This window comes from Mycteria americana, chromosome 1 (genome assembly GCF_035582795.1).
Source record: "Mycteria americana isolate JAX WOST 10 ecotype Jacksonville Zoo and Gardens chromosome 1, USCA_MyAme_1.0, whole genome shotgun sequence".
NCBI lineage: Eukaryota > Metazoa > Chordata > Aves > Ciconiiformes > Ciconiidae > Mycteria > Mycteria americana.
This window is the reverse complement of record NC_134365.1, coordinates 67,760,366-67,783,568: the sequence shown is the minus strand read 5'-3', so window position 1 is coordinate 67,783,568 and position 23,203 is coordinate 67,760,366. Positions and strand designations below refer to the sequence as shown.

Here is a 23,203-nt window from a genome sequence, read left to right as displayed (position 1 = left end):
GCTGAACGCCTTCCTCCGAACTATTTAAAAGATAAAAAGTTTCCCACAGAATGGGCAGCAGCTCAGGCACAGCATGCAGTTGTTGTTTAATACTCGAAAATATTAAGATAAGGGGGATGAGTATTTCTATAACAAGTGATTTTATCTTGATAGTGACCTTTCCAGTCTAATCCTAATTTAGGCAGAGATTTAGCGACGTACCAAGAATGCCTGCCGAAGCGATCCTTTTGCTTCCAGCAGCAGCGCTAGCTAGCCGTGGGGGATTTCCACAAGAGCAGAGCACTCCGCTTTTCCTTACCTTAAGCCTGAGCACCTCACATCATCTCTGCTTGCTTGTAAATCCTTGGTAATTCTACACCATCTCCTTCCTCAGTACTGCAAAACCAGGCAATTTGGGCACGAGGTGCAGGAGGATTTCTCACAAGGATGTCTCCAGGTTTATCTGTGAGGTGGTTTGGTTTTTTTTTTTTTTTTTTTTTTGGAACAATCATAGTGCGCTACCTTTGTGACCTGTGCTTCCTTCCAGACACAGCTAAACCAAATCACATTCAACTTGTGAGACGGGAGCATGGCTAATGCTGAATAATTTTTCAAAATACATATATAATTTCTCTGGTTTTAACTGGTCCAGGGAACTCTACCAGCTCTTTTGGCAACTTTGGTTTGCATCTAACATGTCTGGTTTTATCTGCCTTGTTCTTTTTTGTTTGAGGGAGTGATTCTCCCGGATTTTTTCCCCCCATTGTTTTCCCATTTTTTCTTCTCCATACTTCAAGGCCCCTCAGTGACATTCCTTTTTGTCCAGTGCCATCTAGTATAGTACTTAAATCTCCGGATGAGAATGAAATGGCATTTTCAAGGAGAATCTTCACAGGTATCAAGCAACGGGCTGCCTCTCAGCGCCAGTTGAGCAAAACTGATCTCTTGGTGCCTATCAGTTGCTGCCCTCCCTCACCACCATGCTGAACGTTAACAGAACGGCTCAGGGCAGGCTTTGATCACATACAAACCAGGGTCAGGGCAACTGCTCGGGTATTTGTTTCACAGCTTTATGTCCCTACGCTCCAAATCTCATGCAAGCCCCAAAGCTCAGTGGAGGACGTAAGCTTCTAACTTAAAATAATGAAAACAGTTGATGCTGTAACCTGGGGAGGATTTGAGTTTCCAAACACCATACCGCTCTGGCCTGTGAACGGCTTGGCCATTCCTGCCCTCTCAGAGGAAAACAATTTCTGTCCACAGAAGTCCAAATGGCAACGCATAAATGAAAAACGTGGTCAAAACCTTTATTTCTGAAACATCTCTGGTTTCCTTGACGCGTTTGCTGATGACATTTCAGGGCTACCCTATACCTCGACAGTGGTTTGAGTTTTCATTTTTGGCTGATAGCCAGCTTGCAAATAAATAAAAGGCACTTAAATAGCTAACGAGCTTTCAAGGTTCCTCTAGCCCTTTCCCCTCGAGCAAGCCACTTGTGCTCCCCACACCATCAGAGGGACACCTCATCTGACCTCATTGTTTAGAAAGAGGGGGATGAAAAATAGCCCCAAAGTTGAAACAAGCCTAAGGAGTTTAATTTGGAAAACGCAGACATCTGAAACAATGCATGCGCCTTTACACTACAGGTAAAGCCTCATTTGACAAGGCTCTGTTCTAAAAAATTAAGCATCTTCCTTTCCGCTCAGAGCTTGGTATAAAGGAGGAATGTGGGATTTCATTGAGATCTCAGGTGACGTGCAATATGAGCTTTAGACCAGAGCATTTATTCTCATCCAGGTCAGTTCTAAAAAAACATTTACTTTAAGAATGCATGTGGTCTCTGGAAAACCAATGGGACCGTTGCTGCATTCCAGTTAAACCTGTACCTTTCCTGGGTGGGATCTTAATTATTTTATCTGGGAAGCTAAGTTATGTCAACAGTGTAATAACAAAGCTAACCACAAGGTGTTTTTAAATACAAAATATACATGTATCATGAATGCTGAGGCAGAGGCCCTGACACCGAGGAAAAGTAGAGCATTTGCCAGCCGAGACATCTGATCCTATTGTGTTATTTTTCAATATTAATGAATGAGTAAACACAAATAGGCTAGTTGTTGTTAGGTGAAGAACAGTTGTCAAAACCAAACCCACACAGCTGTTCCTGCTTTGAGATTTCACTGTAAAAATGTTTTTCACAACTTGAGTAATTTGAAAGTTTGCTTTATTGGCTAAATGCCTGGCCAAAAGATTTTGAAAAAGTTACCGGGAGTTCTTTCAGGAAAAAAAGTGTTGATGGACTTACAGTTGTAAATAAGATTTTGCCAAGGAGTACAATTTCAGAAGGAGATATCATCAACAGATCAGTTCTTCAGCTCCTGCTTGCACGGGTTGTCCATATGAGTAACAGCATATTAATTATTTGAAGGTGCAAATGCTTACAGAACTGGTCGTTTAAAGCAAACGGGTTAATAAAGAAATGTGATTTTTCCCTCTGTTTTATGTTTTAAGCCAAATGACGGATGGCTACAAATAAACAGTGACAGCAAAGTTTGATGATAATAAAAATAGATATTATGATATTCATGCTGCCAGAATGAAGTACTCAAGTTATGTGGCTCAGTGAGACAGGACCCTGAACTGGTTTACTCCTAGGGACAAGGCAGATAATTTATAGCCCAGCCTAAGTAAGAAAGCCATCAGGGATTAAGAGAAAATAATAACCTTTCTGAAGAGCTTTTAATTGATATTTCAAAGTCCTTAAGAGGAAGATAATTCTCTTAAATTCTTAAGGATTGCTCAAATTCTATAGCAAAATGATAATTTTCTATTACTGCTTAAACACCTTTAGTGCAGCTTCTCAAGTGCTACTCATTTCTTTGCAGCCCTATTGCTTTCATCCCTATAAAAGCCGATAAGACTATTCTGTGAGGATTTATATTAAGGCGATTTGAAGATGCCATTAAGAAGATCAGCCCGCTCTGCCTGCCAGGCTGTTTCCTGTCAAGAAAGTTATCCCCCCTCATCCTGCCATTTGGGGCAGTTCTGAAAATGGAGACCAAATATTTGGAAACCCAAGAGAGATCTCTCCTCTGAACCAAGACCTTCATCTTTCTCAACAGCCTGGGGAGAAGTTCCAGATTTTATATTGACAATTTCAGAGCAATCTTTAGGGAAGAGAAAGTTATGAAGTGCTTTGGAGAGTGTTGTGTAGGCCTGGTCTCACTGGATCATTTAGGGGACAGAAGTGGCTCTTTGAAGCTTCTTACTGAACCTAAGACTCCTGACCAAGAATATCCATCTCCTTAAGCCTGTGTACCACTGCATGGCCCTGGACACAGGTATAGCTGGCTGGGAAAAAAGAGAAAAGCAAGGGTAGCTAGTTGGGACAGCATCCATGGTGGCTAGAAAGCAATGCTTCAGTGTGACAGGCTTTTTCTCTTGACCTCTTTCTCAACAGGAATCAAACAGGTAAATAGGGATGCCTGGGAATAGAAAGACCTAGGGAAGTTAATTCATTTTTGTCATGTCCCGGGAACAAGGTCATATCCCAATGCATGAAATCCTCTGCTAGGGAACAGCCAGCATGGTTAGCGTGGGGGGCAACAGAACTGGGGGAGCTGCCAGGAGGGATTTTCTTACAGGTGTAGGTGCTCCAGGTTCATACCCAGAACTCTGCTAAATAAAAAGAAGCAGCCTGAGGCATTATCTTTCCAGGTCAAAGTCTTCACCCATCATCATCTTTCTTTGGAGATTTTCTAGCCTACGGTCTGTTCTCAGTGATACTGCTTTTTAATCTACAGTACCAGCAGACAGAACAAAGCAGGGAAAAAAAAAATTCCCAGATCAAGGAGGAGCTAGCTGAAGAATAAGATCAACCTAACACTGAGATAGCCCTAGGAAAGGAAAAAGGCACTTTGAGGAGGTGACAGTTTCAGATTTAAGAGTTTGACTGCAGGGAGCCCAGAAACTATGGAGAAAACACATCTCTGTGGGCAGAGTTTTTACTTGGCCAAAGCAAGGCAGAGGACAGCGATACCTCACCGAGCTCAGGTACAAGTGACTAGTCTCATGAGGGAATAGCATCTTGCTGACCTTATTGCCAAGCTGCCAAAGACAGAAACAGTACTTACAAATCTTCTGGCAAGGAAGGAGAGCTGTGGGCAGACTTGGCTAACCAGGGGAAGGAGGTGGTGGGAGGAGATGGTCCCTGAAGGAAGTCTGCAGAACCTGGAGTCCCAGTTGTGAGCTTTGAACAAGCAGCCAAGAACCAAGTGGAAATCTACCACTGAGATCCGGAGGGAGGAGCTGGAGGCAAAACTTTTTGCAAGGGTAAGAGGGAATGGAGTTGGCTAACAAAACCACCACATTACACAGATAACTTCAGATAGCTTAATTGGATTGAATCAGCTAATTGGACTGCAACAAATCAACCAAATTTGACACTTGACATCCTCTAAAAAACAAGCCAAGGGCAGATAGAGGAAAAGGGCAGGCAGGGAGAAAGCAGCACGAAGGGAGGAGGCAGCAGGGAGGCTGTAGAATGCATCCCCCCTCCTCAGGGCAGAGGCATCCCATTCTGAAAATGAAAAGAAGATAAGGAAAGGTGAAAGACTTTCCAGGAGGAAGTCTTCACTCACAAAACCGTGTAGATAAGGGGACGGCAGAAGCAGGATATGCAAGCTTCAGGCAAAATTTGAGCAGGTGTTGATCACAGGGCTCCCCAAAAGCAAGTCGGGTTCCATAATGGATGTTCATGGTCAGGAATTAGCTCTACAGGATGTTGAAAGAGACTTAAATAAACCCAAACCAGGACACACATCTGACCTTAGTGACTTCCCTCAGGTCTGACTGCCCGTTCATATTGCAAATTACAGCATGCAGAGAAGTCAAGGGACCCAGATGCTGCCTCCAGGGCAGAAGTGGCAGAGCCTGAGCCACAGAGCTAGCGTACAGCATGAGCCCTGTGCTACAGAGGCACAGAGTGATCTGCTAGACATCTCAAGGCCAGAGGGAAAGTTCCTCTGTCTTCACTAACCCCATGACGCAGAGACAACCAACAAAGCCAGCACCAGCGCTATGTGGGTATGGGAGAAGAGAGATGCAAGAGGGCACAGGCCCCACAGGGCCAGAGAAGATATTTTGCAACTTACCTACATCTCCAGGAAAGATGTATGAAGCCTCTCAGCAAGGAAAGGACAGTTTTATGAAGCAGGAAGGTTTAGGACTTTCATGCCAGATACCTTTCAGCTTCTAAAGAAATGTCTTTAAAGAGTGGTTAGAGCCACAGTTCAACTTTTCTCTTTCCCTCTAGGATGACTGGGCTTATGTGTGAGGCATTAAGGCCGATTAGGTGCTGTGGGAGGGGACGTACTCCAGCTGGGGCTGAGCTCACCTGAGCAGGTTGGGGCCCCAGCCAGGCGGCAGTGCCCTGAAGCCTGCGGGAAGCCCAGCCTGACAGGGCAAGGCAGGTGGGGTGGCTCCTTGAGTGATGGCATCCCCAGGTGAGTTCCTGCTCCTCTTATGAGCCCCAGGGGCTCCTGGGGAAGCTGAATGAGAGCAACCTGCAGGGTTGGCTAAGTCATGAAGAGGTGCCCTGGGATGGCATTGTCCTTCAGGCATGGGCACTTTTCAAAAAATAGCTAAACAAAGTGATTGCTATTTACAGAGTAGCAAGCTGACCGGTCAGAAACGCTTCAAAAACTGGCCTTTCTAAAACCAGCTAGCAGTGTGGTTTCTGAGATGCTATTTTCAGCATGCTGTCAAAACAAATCTCTATCCATAGCTGAACTGACTGACTCTTCTTGTCAGGATAGCTACCCTTAGCAGTGGCTGAACCAGTCCTAACACAAGGTTTCAAAAACGAGAACAATATTTACGGGTTGATTTGCATTATCTGTAGGAAGGAAGTGGGAAAACTGGATAGTTATGAAAGTGACCTCTTGAGCTGATCCTTCTTTGCCCTGCGAATGCTGGGGCTGAGTACTTGCACTCAGAGTTGACTGGGGAATCATGAACATCTAATTCACACCATGTAATAAAAAAAAAGAAAAGTTTGAGCAAGGGCTAAGTCCCTCCTGCTTAGGCCAATTGCTAACTGCTTGATGGTGAGCAAAACTGTTCAGGGTTTCAGGCACTTTTCTCTGTGACATCTAGTACCAGCCACGGTCCCAGACAGTCCCGAGACTGCAGGTCTGACCAGCCTGGTGTTTCCTCTACTTCTAGATCCTCAAGCTGTTTCAGAACAGAGAGGTTCTGAACACATTTAGACACACAAAGAAGGCAGGAGGAGCGGCTCAACTGCAACCCTCAGTTCCAAGGATGCTGGTGGCCATCAAGCAGAGATGTGTGTGTGCGTGTGCTGTGAAGGCCCAGGTCTTTCCCAGTAGTGTGTGTGTGTGTATGTGTGTGTAAGCATTCAAATGTTTCTCACTTAAATAGTCAGGCCAAGTTTACCCTCTTATAAAACACATCCTGCTGTAAATTAGAATAAATAGCCATTCATAGGAGGCCTGCAAAACAGGGGGGGGTTTGTATGTGCCATTCTTTAAGGCAGCAACAGCCCTTTAAAGCCTCTTTTATAAGCTGTGGCAAATGGGCTCCCAGCATGCTCCTTACACTGAGTCAGCATGTAAATGCTGACTGGGGTGTTGGAAACAACATTTTGAGGGTGTGCTGGGAGGCTTGGGGGACAGATACCAATTGCTAAACTCAAGAGTCTACTTCAAATCTGTGGCACCTTTCTATCTATCCCTAGACAGACCAGGATGTCAGGTGTGAACCTTGTGCAGGCACAGCATGCCAGAAACTCAGCTTCTTGGGGACTGGCTCTGAAATAGGTCAGCGCTTTCCTTCAAGCCTGCTGCACAGGTTCCGCTGTCCTTAACAGCAGACTATTTAGCTCTGGTAAATACCGTGTTGGTTTGTAATCTCTGTGCCATGACAGTCCTCTCCCCTGCTCATGGTCCCAGGCTCTCACCGCCCCTTGCCTTAAGGCTGTGATGCTCCTGTGCTGGCTTTTACCCCCATCCCACCTTCTGGGGGACAGCAGGGCTCAGCGACGCCTCTGTAACTTTTTGCCTTCCAAATATTTTGGTGTGTCTTCATGCTGGCCAGCTTCTGCTCTGCAACAGTACACCTCCCTGCTAGGTTTATATAATCCATCATTATCACTGCTTCCTGCTCCACGTGTTTTTAATGCTTTAAATGCACAAAGACACAGACTCCCCTCCGACAGGTACATGCAGTCATGTTTCAGGCACGCCATACTCTAAATGATCCAGGTCCCTTTATAGGGCAACTGTTACGATAGCAGTTATTCGTTTTCCATTCTCCAAGTCTCTCATGGTAAGTAGACAGGAGCAGAAAATGTCATCTGCCTGTGTGAAATTCATATAGGGTCCTTACAAAAACACTGCGAGTAGCCAGCTACAGCATCTTAACTACATTCCTCATAGAAATTTAGACTGAGTTGCTGGAGTGCAATCTGTTACCATCAGTGCGGAATCCCTACTAAGTGGTTAGTCTGATGTGGTGGGGTAACAGCTACTTTAGACTTGAAAACATCCATAAACCTCTTGAAGAAGCATGACGTGTTCCCTTCACTGCTAGTTCTCTGTTGGCACTGAGGGCTTCTAAAATTCAGCTATATTCTATGTATGGTCCTAAGAAAGCAGGCATTTCCCTCTCCACAAAGGAAATGGGAGTACCCAACTTCTCTGAGATCAGTCAATAAACTGTTGCTGGAAATCTCCCGTTTCTCTCTCAGGTAGGAGTGATAATGCCCATAATAACACCAGTCACAGGAAATTAGAAACAGTACTCAGATCTAACCAATTGAATACCATATGTACCATAAAATGATCTTACAACAAAACACCTTCGTCAAGTGAGTGACAGCATCCATTCCACACAGTTGTCACAAGAGCTATAGGACCACACATGGTGTTTGAAGCAGAGCGGAGAATCTCCTGTCCTGGGAAAGTAAACTGCATCATTGTGTCCATCAAAAAATCCCTGGTCTCTTATCAGAAAGGTGGGGCCGGCACAGAGACCATCCCTTGTTCTTAGGTTGTGAGGTGTCTCTGACCAGCATGACCACGTCTAGGGTGGTTAGGTCAACAGGGATTAGCTTTTGAAGACGGAAGACAGCAGTACCTGTATGTGTGCAGATCGGTTCTAGCGCAGAGCAAGCTAAGCGCACTCCAACAACAGTTCTCTGTTAAGGACTTGGAGACTGCTCTGACTGGATGAAAACCACCTGGTCTAGATGGTATCAGATGTTACTTAGTAAGAAGGGCATAGAACACTTGCCAGCTTTTGCATCTCATATTGTTCACCAACACAGGATGCCCAGGGTGTGACAGAAAGCGAGAGTGATAGAAAGAGTAAAACTAACTGATAACTACTACCTGATATTGCTTCTGGACTGTGCAGCTTGTAGCTCCATGAGCAGCTTACTCTGTATGGACTCGTGTTGGTTGTGCAAATTCTGAGCATTAGACAAGGCTGGATTCAGACCAAAAAGCAACATCTTGGAACAAAGTTTTTCACTAGACAGATAGAATCTTCTTCCAACATTAAAACAAGACAGAAACTGTGATTCTTGATTTGACAAAGGAGTACAATGATATCTTTGGCCCTGGTCTGCTTGCAAGATGGCAAAGATATTGACTCAGTAGGATATTTGTGCCTCTGGATCTGATACTTTGGGACAAGTAACTTAAACTGAGGTCAAACAATGAGATGAACTCTTAGACGATTCAAAGAAAATAAGTTTTAAAACATCTGTTCTCATGTTTAACTTTTCCAAAACCTTTATGAATTACTTGCTTCCAAAAACCTGCCACCCATAGGAGTATATAGGCTCATGTTTACCTGCCTGCACAAATCCTGCAAGACTGTTCGAAACAGAGAGCAGAAATTGCCTCTTAAATAAGCACATAGGCTTAATGTTTTTTAATGCCACAGCGGCTGATGCTAGCTGTCTGCTACCGATTTGGAGACTTCAGTGCTTCAGGTGGATAAATGCTTCCTATTCAAAATAAATGATATGAAGTTGAAGCAACCTATGAGGACAGTAACAGAAGCCTAACCCAAAAAGCCCACAACTGGAGGGGTGCCAGTCTTCTCTCACCTCCCAGCTGGTAGCAGGTGTCAGAGCAGCACCTCCCGCACTGAGAATGTGACTGCCATTTAAAAGGAAGAACCTATGTGAGCTGTCTGTACTGAAGGCTTTTGACCCTGGCCCTTCAGCAGAGAACAGATCTGGACTATGTTATTGAGCTGAAGTGCACAAGATTCCTGCTTAGTCACCTATTGTTTTGGCGGACTTTAGGTCTGGTTTTATCTTTGCATTTCAAAGGTTTCACTTACATGCTATTCCACTGCTCAGCGTTAGGAAAGAAATATAAAGGTACGTCCTCACTCCAGCTCTCTCCTCCTCCTCCTCCTCAGAGGGCCCACCGCCACCTCTGTTGACATGCTGTTGTCACCTCTGCCGCGCTGTTGCAGCTCTCGGCAGTACTGCTGCACAACGAGCAGCACCGGGGGTGCCATGACGGACCCTTCCTCCCCATGGCCAGGCCTCTGGCTTCTTCTCCAGCCACACTTGCCTTCACCAAGGTCTCTGACGGATGCTCCAGCACAGCAGCAGGGAGTGACCACCAGCATTTTGCACAGTCTCCAGGCATCGCTTTGTTGCCCCTTGCCTTTTTCACCTTAAAAACATTGTGGGAGAGCGCTGGTCATCCACCTGAGAGCTGCGGCCCTCCGCAAGCCCTGGCCTCATCCATGCCGTCACGCAGGCCACCCCAGGGCTGGCGACCATGTTGATCTCCAGGCCACGCCATGAGGTTCGCAGCACAGTTCACCTATCCCACTATACTCTCCGCTGGGTAAAATCTGGCTGGATGGCCAGGCCCAAAGAGTTGTGGTGAATGGAGTTAAATCCAGTTGGCGGCCGGTCACAAGTGGTGTCCCCCAGGACTCAGTACTGGGACCAGTTCTGTTTAATATCTTTATCAGTGATCTGGATGAAGGGATTGAGAGCACCCTCAGTTTGCAGATGACACCAAGTTGTGCGGGAGTGTCGATCTGCTCGAGGGTAGGCAGGCTCTGCAGAGGGACCTGGACAGGCTGGATCGATGGGCTGAGGTCAATTATATGAGGTTCAATAAGGCTCTCAGTGCTGGGTCCTGCACTTTGGTCACAACAACCCATGCAACGCTACAGGCTTGGGGCAGAGTGGCTGGAAAGCTGCCCGGCAGAGAAGGACCTGGGGGTGCTGGTCGACAGCCGGATGAATAAGAGCCAGCAGTGTGCCCAGGTGGCCAAGAAAGCCAATGGCATCCTGGCTTGTATCAAAAATAGCGTGGCCAGCAGGACTAGGGAAGTGATCGTGCCCCTGTACTGGGCACTGGTGAGGCCGCACCTCGAATACTGTGTTCAGTTTTGGGCCCCTCACTACAAGAGAGACATTGAGGGGCTGGAGTGTGTCCAGAGAAGGGCAACGAAGCTGGTGAAGGGTCTGGAGCACAAGTCTGATGAGGAGCGGCTGAGGGAGCTGGGATTGTTTAGCCTGGAGAAAAGGAGGCTGAGGGGAGACCTTATGGCTCTCCACAACTACCTGAAAGGAGGTTGTAGAGAGGTGGGGGTCGGTCTCTGCTCCCAAGTAACAAGTGGTAGGACGAGAGGAAATGGCCTCAAGTTGTGCCAGGGGAGGTTTAGACTGGATATTAGGAAAAATTTCTTCACCAAAAGGGTTGTCAACCACTGGAACAGGCTGCCCAGGGAAGTGGTTGAGTCACCATCCCTGGAGGTATTTAAAGACGTGTAGATGTGGTGCTTAGGGACGTGGTTTAGTGGTGGACTTGGCAGTGCTAGGTTAACGGTTGGACTTGATGATCTTAAAGGTCTTTTCCAACCTATATGATTCTGTGATTCTATAACGTGAGATAGCAGGACCTTTTATTGAATGGGAAAGGTTTTGTTTCAGCTTGACAGGGCAGTTCGCTGGCAGCCTTAGTCTATGGTCTCTTCAGGCTGGTGCCTGGCCACCGGCCAGCCCTGGCTTCTCTCCCCAGGGGCTCATTGTTCATCAAGGCCGTGGCCCCTTTGCTACCTTGAAGCGGTTATGGCTCTGCTCTCCCCCGGACAGTCACACAGTCCCCGTCATGGCCCTCCAGAATCCCCGCAGGTGTCCGCCGGCTTCCTGCGGGTGCTGGCTGAGGTGGGCCTGTGGAGCACACAAGGCCTCACGAGGCAGCAGCCGAGGAAGAGGAGGCGAATTCTTCACGCTCCATTTGCGGTTTTGCTCTCAGGCCCAGAGCTGCTGCCCCCTGAGCCTGCGCGGTCCTCTCTGGCCCTGGCTTCCTCAGCTCTCCTTCTCTTACTATTTATTTTGATCCTGTGCTGTCCTCCTGCTTTTTTTTTTCCAATTTATTTTTTGTTTTATTTTATTTTACACCTTCGATAACTGCTTGGCCATTCTGCTTCTTTTGCACCCCTTCCTCAGCGTGGCAGCTCTGGTCAGATTCCTCCTCGGGGCAGCTGCCAGGGTCAGCCAGGACGCTGCACCGGCAGACGCAGGATGCTTTAGCTCCAGGAGATGCTCTGGGCGGTACAGGACAGCCAGTCCTCACTTCCTACGCAGAGCTAAAGAGCAGAAAAGTTAATCTTTTCTGGCACAGCTGGATTGGTTACAAATACTGAAATATGAACTTGAGCACATTTTAGGGCTGAGAGTTTGGCATTGCCCGTGCTGAGTCAAAGTTAGAAACTGCAAACCTAAGAAACCAACAAGGCAGCATATTAATATGTAATTTTGTTGGTGAGCCATACTTATCTGTACAGATTTGCATACAAGCAGAACCACCTCTCTAAATGTCTCCCTGATTTCCGTTTGAGGAATGGGGGTTTAGGGTTGCCACACTGCAGCCCATGCTGTTCAGCTCAGCAAGGCTAGAACATGCACTTGGCTTTACACGCTCATGTAATTCCAGAGTCCTTCATTTCGTTATCTTTAAAGTCACTTTCAAAGGTTTGATAGGCTCAGATTAGAGTGCTCAGAAGTTGGATCAAATCCTTTCAAGTCAGTCTGGCATTGCCACAACTGGAGAAGAATTAAATCAGGCCTGTTCTGTAACGTCTTTATCAAGTGCAGCAAACAACCAAGAAGTTTCGCTTGCTTGTTTTTTGCACCAAGGGTTTGTTTTGTGCTTGTACAAAACATGCTTGGGTTTTGATATCAATGTGAATACGCAGGAGCTATGTGTCCTTATATTGGACTCATCTTTGTTCTTGGCTTCACATTCACATTTTGTCCCTTTATTTTACATTATGGCAAACCTGCTGTTGAACACGCATTGTGCATTTAGCCAGAGATTCAAGAACAAACACTCTCCTGTCTCATCAGAACTTTTTTTCTCCTGCTTTAGTGTGTTTTGTCTTTTTATTTCCTTGCTACTTGTGCTAAGAACACAGTGCCCTTGGAAAAACCTTGTTTCGCTGTGTATACCACACCCTTTATATCTGTGCTAACTCTAGAGACAGGCAAAGCGCAATGCGAAGGTGTTCAGACAGCTTTGGCCCCTGCCAGCTGTTTGGCTTTGTGCATTTCATACATTTTTAATTGTACACACTTCTGTTTGTCCCCAGCTTAATGCTTTCATGAGGAAAGTCTGGTATTCACTTGATTTGTAGCTATCCACTTCTTTGCAAGCAAAATCCTGTTTCATAACAGCCTTTCTGTAACTTGGGTGCTGGTTATACCACAGAACAATGTTTTAATAAACGTTATTTACATTTTTCAGGGTAGCTAGAGGGGGTTTGGTTTTAATTAGCTGAGTAAGAGAGCCACGAGTGATTATACAGAGACAAACAGAGCTGCTACCATCATCTCCCAGCTCCTTACCCATGGCTCCTGTGCCAGCATGGCTATAACAAGGGAAAAAAGTAGTACAGGCCCTTGCAGGCAAATATTTTTTGAAAGAGGGGGAGGGGGAAATCGATTAAGATGTTACAGCGTGTATTGTGCCTGGAGTCCTCAATAGTTTTTCCTTACCTGATTAATTGCCTAAGCCAGAGGCAGAAAGTCTCTTTTAGATTTGGGAGGAGCGAAGGGAGTGCGAGCCCTCCTGCCATCCTCCCCTAAGCAATACTTTGGCAGGGGGGGTAGCCAGGGAGGTTCTTGTATGGAAACACTGCCTGCTGAGAGCCATTTCAATGAACTACAGGCTCCTTCCTCCCCCATCTTGCTGCTGCTTCCTTCTCCTTCCCTTCCTAACCCTTACTCTCAGCACAAAAGTCACTCAGAATCCCCCTGCTTATGAAACCTGAAAGGAGCAAGGTCCAAGGGACAGAGGGGCATCCCAGGAAGCTCTTTGAGGAGGCATCTCGCTCAGTAGCTCAGCCTAGGACATCGCCAGGAACGTGGCCAGCTTGGGTGGCAATAGAACCAGACAAGGCATTAGGCTTGCGGTGCTTGGGAAAACTTGCTGGTAGCCCTGCATCATTTGTTTGGATGAAAACTTCCCAGCACTTTGGACACTTGCAGGAGCTGGTCCCATTGCAAACAGATTTAACTTCCAATGTCAAAGGAAAGCTTCATTCGGCTACGGGCCAAGTGCAAGTAAAAGGCTGATGCATGCTCTAGCTGGCAAAGTGCTTCTGGTAACTACAGCCTGGAGTGGCTGTGGAGGGCAGAAAAGGGGCATGCCTGTACTGTTGCCTTGTACTGCTAGGTCCCGCTCTACCACAGAGAATGGGGTCTCAGATTTGCCCACAAACATAATCTGTGATACTGGGCTGGGTGGGATCTGTCCAGGACATCCTGCACTTAGTGATAAGACAAACCATGCTGTTCACAGCTCTACCCAGGGTCAATGCTGGCAGTCTTCGTGGTCAGTCTCCTGCTTGTCAGACACTGTATATTGCTGCTACTCTCTTCCAGGCTATCTTAACCAAAGAGATGAACACGAGGCTTTTGAATATCTTCATTAGCACAAGCCTGGCCCTTCACAGAGATAAGCATTTGTACTTCAAATGCTGAGATCACCTAGAACAAACTCTCATGTGTAAGAGTGGGACTGGCTTAATAAACATTGTGTGTTGAAAGCAGCAACAATAGTCACTTTATTAAGAGAGTTGCTTCTCTTCTGTGCACAAACTAATAGGTTTGCAGACTACAGTGCTCATGAATGCCTGTCTAAACTCATCGGTTTTAGGAACTCATCGGTTTTAGGAACTTCCACTGACTTCAGCAAGCTATGGTGGATCAACTTGTATTTGCACTTGCTAGGACACACATTTGAATTGAAGATCAGCTAGTTCATTCCTCACTTCTCAGCATTATGCCAGTTAAACACAAATGACTAAGCCCAGAACAGCTATCCTATTTCTCACTGATCACAGCTACCCACACTACCCTGTCTAGCACAAATTCCTGCTGACATCTGAAATTCTCTTCTAACAAAGTCCATGCAGAGGATGAATTAAATAGCTTCTCTGGTCTGCAAGTTTTTCCTAGTTCTCCTGTGTTCCTGTTACCATGAATGGAAACCTTTTCCACAGCTTTGAGAACATGAAAGCTGGGTCGAGCTATGGGGTGATGTTTCCACTTACGTTCCCTGAATGCAGTTTTTCTGAAAGTCATTTTATGGAGTGTAGGGGGGAAATGTCCTGTGCACCACACCCCCTTTCAGCCGGCTTCATACTATTTATACAGTCAGGAACCACAGACCATCTGCAAGAGGTTTAGATCTCAGGAAAGCCAACAGCCACACTAATTCCAAGCTGGTGGGTTCATATTACATGGTCCGATTTGGAGCACATCCTATTTATCTCATGGGGTAGTGACAGTTCAAAAGCTGCATGTGTGCAAGCAGGTACACTTAATTCAGGTGAGAGCATTGAGCAGAAGAAACAGGCTAAGGTGACTTAATGGAAGAGGTCACAGCTATCTCAAGTACAGGAGCACAGTCTTTGGGCTGACTTCCCAGTTCATTTGACATTCATTCCATGCCTTTTTTAAAAAACCAACCAAACAACAACAACAAAGACGAGACTCTCGGTTGTACTGACCATTTCTGACTACCATTGGAAATCTCTTGCTAGCACTTCGTATGTCTTCCACCGTGCATTTTCTGGTATGGGTGATGATCTATTTGGGCTTGCAATGAGCAGGGACAGGTTGTGGGGCAGAGAGGGGACAAGATTACCTTGATGTTAATGGATGGCTGTACCTCCTAGAAGAGCTTTGGGCTCAGGATGAGAAGCCAGGGACACTTGCTCTTGCAAAGCATCTGTTTTTTTCTTCCTCCCTTTTGGTAGGGAATCGGTTGCCATCCTCACACAACAGCCAAGCAAATATTCATATGCATTTCTGTAGTGCTTAATCACATTGCAGATAGTAACCATAATCACTGTATTGTAGTTAAGTATGAAGAAAGCCTTGTTCTTCTGTCCTAATGATTACAAAACTCTCTAACCATACACAGCTAGACAGATTTGCACATGCCCACAACACCACAAATCAACAGGTTTTACCAATGCCTTTAAACTGGAATTAACCGCAGATGAGACCTCAGGGTACTTCCGTCACAGTCGCGTTGAGAAGCTGCTCTCAGTCACACACCAATGGCCGCTGGATGAGCGGTTGCTAACCCCAAGGCTGAACAGCCTAGATTGGCAAGGCAGAGACTGGCTGCAGCGAAGTCCCACCACTCTGTACCTCAGCTCCCTAGCTGCAAAATGGGATACGCCGTAAGCAAATCGCTTAAAGGTCTCGGTGGAAGTCAGGGAGACCTAGAAATTGAAGCCACATTTTCTGGTCTCTATCCTGTGCCTCTGTAAGACAAATAAGGAATTTGTCTTCATGTCTAAATTATTAATGTATTGTAAAAAATACAACTACCTCAGTCCATCACCCTTAGATTTCACTCTCGTAAACTCTTTATTTTTTATGTGTAAAGAACATGCTAATATATCACTTGGATGCCTTTGAAGAAATGAACTCAGTATGGGAGGACAGTGCTGGGAGGTATATTCATAAAGATTAATGCTAGCTTAGCCTCCACCAGCTGCCTCTGCTGGACTTCTCTAGGCATAATTAAAAGCAGCCAAGTGAGGTTTCTCCTCGCAAGGCCTACTGCAGGAGCCCATCTCTTCCCTCTGGCTGCACAGGCAGGGTAAGGAAAATGGCTTCCCTAGGCTAACACCAGCCTTTGTGAAAACCTCTCGTTGAAAGCAGGAGAATGCAAGGATTGCAGAGCACCAAACCCAACATCTGGCTGCTATTGAGGGAGGAGTTTAATTTTATTTTAGTTTAGGCTTGTACCAGCTGGCCGTGGGAGCGGGAGAGAATCTGGCACCGAACGTGCTGTGCGAAGATTGGGATGTCTCTTGCATGCTCCATGCCTGCCTCTCGCTGGGAGAATGGATGACCTGTGATAAGCGTTTGAGCTCCTCAGGAATTACATCTGCTGCACAGTCCTGCCAAACGCACTTTGCAAATAAAACTCAATTGTTCATTTGCCACGTTCACTTGTGTAGCTCTTCACCCTACAGCAGGGCTTGAACACCCAAGGCTCAGCGAACAGACCGCTCCACGATTCACCCATTTTAACTTGCTGCTCTGGTCAGGTCTAAAAATAAACGGAACATTCAGGGAAGGGTCATATAAAACTACAGGGTCCGTATTGGGCAAAGGACAGTTATTTTTCACAAAGAATTACAAGTGTTGGCTGTCTTCTACGTTTACCCCTTGTGCAAGACAAGTAGACTTGCGCAAGTCTTGGATAACCACTACAAGCAGGAGGAACAATATCTCACAGATTATTGCTCATATTAGAGTATGAATACTTGAGCTCATATTAGGGTACGAATACTTGAGCCTCTCTGATATAAACCACAATTATTTTACATTTATGGATCCCACTGAACTAATTATTGAATGATAACAAGGTTGTCACTAGATCACACAGCAATGAGGGCCTTTATAGCAACGGCTTTTGAAAAATATGCTGTGGGTAAGGATCGGGGGGGGGTTGGCTGTGCTTTCCCCCCCTCCCCTGCCTTCTTCCCTCCCCTAGGAGACAAAGGTGGGCTTGGTTAAAGGAGAAAATAATTTGTCTGGTCACATCCTCTTCTGACAGAAGAAGTTCTTTCAGAGGAGCCGAGATGCCCTGCAAGGTCTGCAGGGAATACAGATGGGCCCATTAAAGTGTCAAGGTTTCCTGGAGAACTACGGCTTTCCACTGACAAATCAGCTCTGCGGTGGCTTCGGCAGATAGTTTACCTTAACCAGCCACCGGATAGCAGACCCGTACGGAAGTTTTCCCGTTCCCTTCACATCCTGTGCTGAGCTCAAACCAGCTTATAATGATACATCTCTGATGGAATAGCAGGAGAGAAAATAGGAATGTCAGCAATGAAATGCTCCCTGACTGCAATGACAGGAGCCTCAACTTCTGAGCTGATGGGGTGACAGACGAGGCAGCAGCTTCACTCTTAACCTGAGCGCAATTTGTTCCCACAAGCTTACCTGAAATGCTGGAGAGGAACAAACTAGATCTGTGAGCTATTTCAACTCCTACACATGCAAGTTTTCTCAGACAGTTTTCTTCTGCTTACCCTTTGCAGAAAACACTGTAGTGTTCCCAGACTGCATCAATGACAGCGCAGTGGGGAGGAAGATATTTGCACTTCCTCATCTGGACAAGTTTAGTCCTGCTTTACTTCAAGTACTTACTGCCTTTAAGATGTCAGATCCCACCATCTCTAATTTACATACTTAAGCCTAATGCATTTAGTAAGGAGGTGTATTAAGTATGGCCACTCCTCCTATTGAAATTTGACCACAAGCAGCTCTATGGATTTTATTCACATTTATGGGATCCTATAATTTTGCTGCTACACCATTGATAAACATCAGTATCATCAAACGATGTATTTCAGGATTCCCACATATATAGTCCCAGGCTCTGAGACTTTCAGTCCTCTCCTGAGATTCTCTTGCCTTTTCAAAACCAAGAGTTAAAATGAATGAACAGACATGCCCCACCTCACACGCACCATGCACACACACGTGCAGGGAACTGCATTTCAACTGCGCAGTTTTCAAAAATTCTCCTATTTTTGCCAATTCCAGCAGCGCTAGAGCTGGGAGGGACAGGGTGGGGGGAATTTCTGAAAATCCAGTCCAACTTAGAAAAGCCTTTAATTACTAAGCAGGGCATTTCACTATCTTTCTTTTGCACCTTTTTTGTTGCAGGCACCCATCTCTCTTCTCTATTGACCTCTCTTCTTATGGGACATGCTAACTGACAGACTGGAGAGCATGAGTTTCATTCCAGCTTTTTAACCCTGAGTTCAAATATCAGAGCAACCCGTGTCAAGAGGAAAGGGACTGTCGGCTGCAGTTAATCCCACGCTTCCCATTTTGCTGCCAACAGGATCCCACCCTCCTTCTCCCCACTCCTCCCTGTGCACTCCAGATACCAAGGGAGAGCAACTCAGGCTGCCTAGCAAACGCCACCCCGCTAAGAGCTAAACTTCACTGCAATCCCATTTCTTCCCTTTGATCAGCCACACTTTCCACCTAAGCCTTGAAAATGAAGAGCTGGTCAGGCTTGGCACAGTCAGACTTTTGTGTCGGGGGAGGCAGAAGGGCAGGTTTTGAGAGCGGACCCTCACATCCCCTCTCCCGCTCTTTGCTCCAGCAAGTTCCTAGTACCAGGAGTCACTAGCAGGTGAATCGTTTTGACTTGTTCCCTTCACAAAACATGCCCTCCAGGTCCAGATCAACTCTTCTGCTTGAGACTTGAATCTCTCAGTTGCTCTGCAAGGAAAAAGTGACACCAACCATTATTCTCACAGTTTTATTTGTAAAGGACATAGCATGAAAAGCTGTATTTCAATGTACTTCAAAACCTGAAAAACCCATGTCAGTTTGTGGTATGTATGTTAAAGTGCTTGATATAACAATACTTTTACTAATGTCATCTTGAAAATAATCCAGTTCTTATTCAGTTAGTAATAATGTAAAGACAAAATATACTTAATGGAGACATTTAAGGATCATTTTAAGCTATACAGGGCACATTTGTACATTTCAAGTAACATACAATATTTCCCCTTAAGATGCGCACCTTCATTTGATTGAAAGAAGGAATTTTCTCACATATGCCGTTGCGCAACTATTCTAAAAAGACATTTTTGAACAATGATATCTAATTACACAAACCAACTTGGAATAAACATGAGTAGATTTTTCACTAAACAGTAGAATTCCATTCTTTTCAGAGAATTATAAATAGACATTTTGTACACAGTGAGGCATTTGATTCTCTGACTCCCTCAAGTTACCATGCTGGATGTCATACTAACAGGACTATGCAAACTCAGACATCTGAGACATCTGCAGATGGGTATTGGATAGGATTTTTTTTTTTAAAAAGCAGATACCAGAGAGCTTTGGTCTTTTCCAAGATTCCCTTTCTCAACCAAAGAAGGTGCTTTAACACTGAAGTAAAAACTGTGTTAGCTTAGAAGAATCCTGATGGGTTTCTCACCATTCTAGTGGGTAGAATGATTTCTGTAAACCTTACAGAAAAAACCTCACAGTTTCCAATAAACAAAAGTAGTCTACTAAAAAAAAATAATCATATATGGTAGAATAAAAATTCACTACAAAGAACCGTACTCCCAAGGTTGTCAAATAACTAGTCTTCCAGGAATCTGAGGCACTCAGCTGTGCCCCTTTCAACATATCTTAGGGTGTTTTATTGCCTACAAGGAAATATTAGACATACATAATTTTTATTGTATTATTATTAATATGATGTGAAACCTGACAAAACCAAACAAGTCAATGCTTGCTGAAAAGCTGACGTGAAGTTGTGTTGAAGTTAAGTGCTAAAGGTTCCTTAATGTAGTTTGAAATGGGGGAAGGCCCTGTTTTAAAAATTCTCAGGTTTTGATTTATTTTAACTTAAGAAAGACTTTATGTAGTTATTGCCCTTTTCTCTGTGTGTGGTTTATTCATCTATGCTTGACCTTTAGAGGTGCCTACATTTCTACTTTATCCTGCTTGCACTTAACCCGTGTCATGTCAGATGAATGTTACGACTGGTTAAGTCATAAATAGTCTTTGGAGAAGTATGCAGCAGTATACTTTTGCGAAGTATCCAGCTAGCAAATGCAGATGATGCTGCAAAGAAATCCAAGGACTAAAGAGGTTATTATTTCAGTAAAATGAAAGTCACTTAGACTGGGTTGGGCGTGAAAAAATCATGTATAGCAGTCATTAGACATAAAAGGCCTGAGTTGTAATAGAAATCAAAACATCCTAAGCAGTCATTACCAAATAATGCTGCCACATGGTTTCTGGTGCTAAATGTATAATTTATTGATAGAGTTAAGTACTAGGGACGCATTCTCAATTGCTGCTGAAGTGTTGTCATGCATCTTCTGCTGACTTTAAGCAGACTTGCTGGCCACACAGAAAATGCTAACACCCCAAATTTCACATTTCTGGAAACCTAAGAGAGATGTCACACAGCCATATGCTCTGGCTACTAGCTCATGACACCATTCACAGCCTTTACGTTACTTACTCACACCCACAGTAGTGACATGGCAGTGCTGCCTACAGTATTTGGGATGAGTTTAGTCAGTTTAAGGAAGTACAAGCCCAGGAGGAAAGAATGGTTATTAAAAGCTGGAACCCTCATTAAAGTCAATGACTCCCTGCCAGTGTTATTTTACTTCTTTCTTACAAACAAAAAAACTTCTATAACATAAAAGTCTCCCTTCTAATGAAACAAAGTCACATGAAGAGTTTTCTTCTAGCTGGGAATATGACATGAAACTTTGACACTAAAGTGAGTGCTGTTATAAGAACTGGACAGCAGAAGGACCACAGGAAAATAGAGAAGCTTGACAGAAGGCAGGTGAGAAAGCAAACCCTAATTTTCATCCTCTTTCCTTTTCCTCAGCTCTCATCCCTCTCTCCACCACGTGCACACTATACCAAGACCTCCTACTGCCCACCGTTCCCAAGTCCCTCCTAATGCCACTTGAGAGCACAGTGCAAGGTAATACACTTACAGTACCAGTTAGGGGCCTTTCCCAAGCCATAGCTGACAGTGACACATCCACAGAAATCCACTGACGAAATGGCCAAGATCATAGGGAATAAACAAGTGAAAACAAACACCTGTATTTAAACTAACCTCCGAAAACTAAAACCAGATGAAGCTAACTATGCCCTCAGATCCTTCCAACTCCCATCCACAAGAACAGGAAATACACTCTGTATTTGCTGCATGGTATCCACAAGAAGATTTTAATGTAATCTGTTGTTAAATTTTTAGTGTACAGGGTTTCAGTTGCTCCCAGTTCCTTCTTCAAGACCTGTATCTATATACAAATGCTGTATTAGTAACACATTAACTGGAAAGAGTGTAGGAGAGAAGCCTCAAAATACCGAAGTGAGATTCTTTTTCTTCTTCCTTTTGCTTAATTTTTTTTTTTTGTAGCTGGATAATTAAAAAAAAAAAAAAGTAATCAAAGATCCTGTACTTCCTAGGAACACTCATTCTGCAGGATAAAGGAAGACTCATAACCTGTCAGCATTTCAAAACCAGCTGATACAGTTCAGTAGCACAGCAACATCGGTGTCTGTGGCTCTACAGCAATGATTCTTCTCAAGTACAGCAAGAATTTGGTATGAACCAAATTCCTCAACATGGGAAAAAAAAAGAAGTCATCCACAACACAAACTGGCTGAGGGCTAGGGGGAATCATCAGAACATCTAGACAGGCAAGGGACACACCGGGCAAGGCAAGCAAGCCGTCGTTCCCCATCTCAGGCTGCAGCAGCACTGCTTAAAAAGGTCTCATACTCCCAGGCTCCACGGCTGACAGCAGTCCTCCTCTCCAGTGTTTAAGCATTTCAACACTTGTCTCCCCTTTGGAGATCAACAGAAGTGACACAAAAGACCTTACAGAAGAAAACATGACGACTCACAACTTCCGTGCATGGAAAGGGTTGAGTCTTTGAACAAACAACAAACTAAGAAAGACCATGTACAGTAGGGTAAAACAGCATATGTTTACAACATTTCCAAGAGTGAGACAATCACAATGGCTACATAAGGATATTTGCTGTATTAATTTGCAATACCTGAAAAAAGCCCTGCTGAGTTTGCGCTGTATTTACACATTGATTGGCTTCTTCCTTGCAAGCAAGTAGCGGCATCCCTTCCCACTCAGTCCTTCCCTCCCCCCAGTCCTTCCCCTGGGTTTAAGCTACTCATAGTCAGAACAAGAACATTCAGTCTAAGAAAAATTTCTTAGAGTAATATAATTTCTTAAAGAAGATAGCATATTTACACACATCTAACACATGAAAATACTCTATTTTATACTAAATTTCTGTTTCAAATAAACTACAATACTGCATCTTAGCTTTCTGCAGCTTTAGAGGACAGTCCCCGTCGGGCACAAACTGGGCTTCCCACTCCCGCTTCAACCAGCAGCTTTGCCTTACAGTGGTGCACTACCATCACGTTCAAGTCCTGACAGGTCTCCAATTGTGGTTTGCTTGCTTGGGAAAGGAATAATGAAGTTCTCAGCAAAGCCATGCTAAACATCCACTCCTTTAATGAGCGATCCTTCTAGGATGATGTTGAAATCTTGCAATGTCTGTAGGATTCGGATAAGGGAGTTGACAGTCATGCGGTCCCGTAGGAGAGCGTTCTCCTCATACATCCTCGTAATGGGCGGGCACTCTGCCAGCAATGGGATCCACTGAGAGAGAAAGTGGTCCCTGCAAAGGGGATTAAACAAATTATTTTAGCACCAAGTACAACAGATCTCAAACTGAAATTCTTTTCCAAGAACACAACCCAAAATGTGCAGTCTCTTTTTTGCGGGTGATGCATGTTGTTTGCACATAAAAGTTTCCTGTGTAGTCATAACCCTTGATTTTGTTAGTAAAATACAGGTAACTGAACATACTGTAGGAATTGAGATGGAAAGACATCAGCAGAATTGGACAATTGACTTTGGAAGAATTCAGCAACGTTTTCGGATCAGGAACAGGGGAAGTAAAACTCAGGAAAAACCAAGACTTTTCCAACTGGTTTTCCATGTATCCAGACAGACAAGACAAAAATGGTACTTATTTCTAGACATACCAACTTCCACCCTCCAAAATACA

General features: G+C 44.8%; 1 protein-coding gene across 3 annotated transcripts in view; it reads right to left on the bottom strand.

The window, feature by feature from the left end:
* Positions 1-18,843: 18,843 nt before the first annotated feature.
* Positions 18,844-23,203, bottom strand: part of DENND5B (DENN domain containing 5B) — a 119,174-nt gene continuing 114,814 nt past the window's right edge. For all 3 annotated transcript variants that reach the window (XM_075503900.1, XM_075503909.1, XM_075503915.1), the window contains one exon: positions 18,844-22,810. In XM_075503900.1, the coding sequence (XP_075360015.1) occupies positions 22,627-22,810 (184 nt within the window). In that variant the 3' untranslated portion in view covers positions 18,844-22,626. The remainder of the gene's footprint in view (positions 22,811-23,203) is intronic.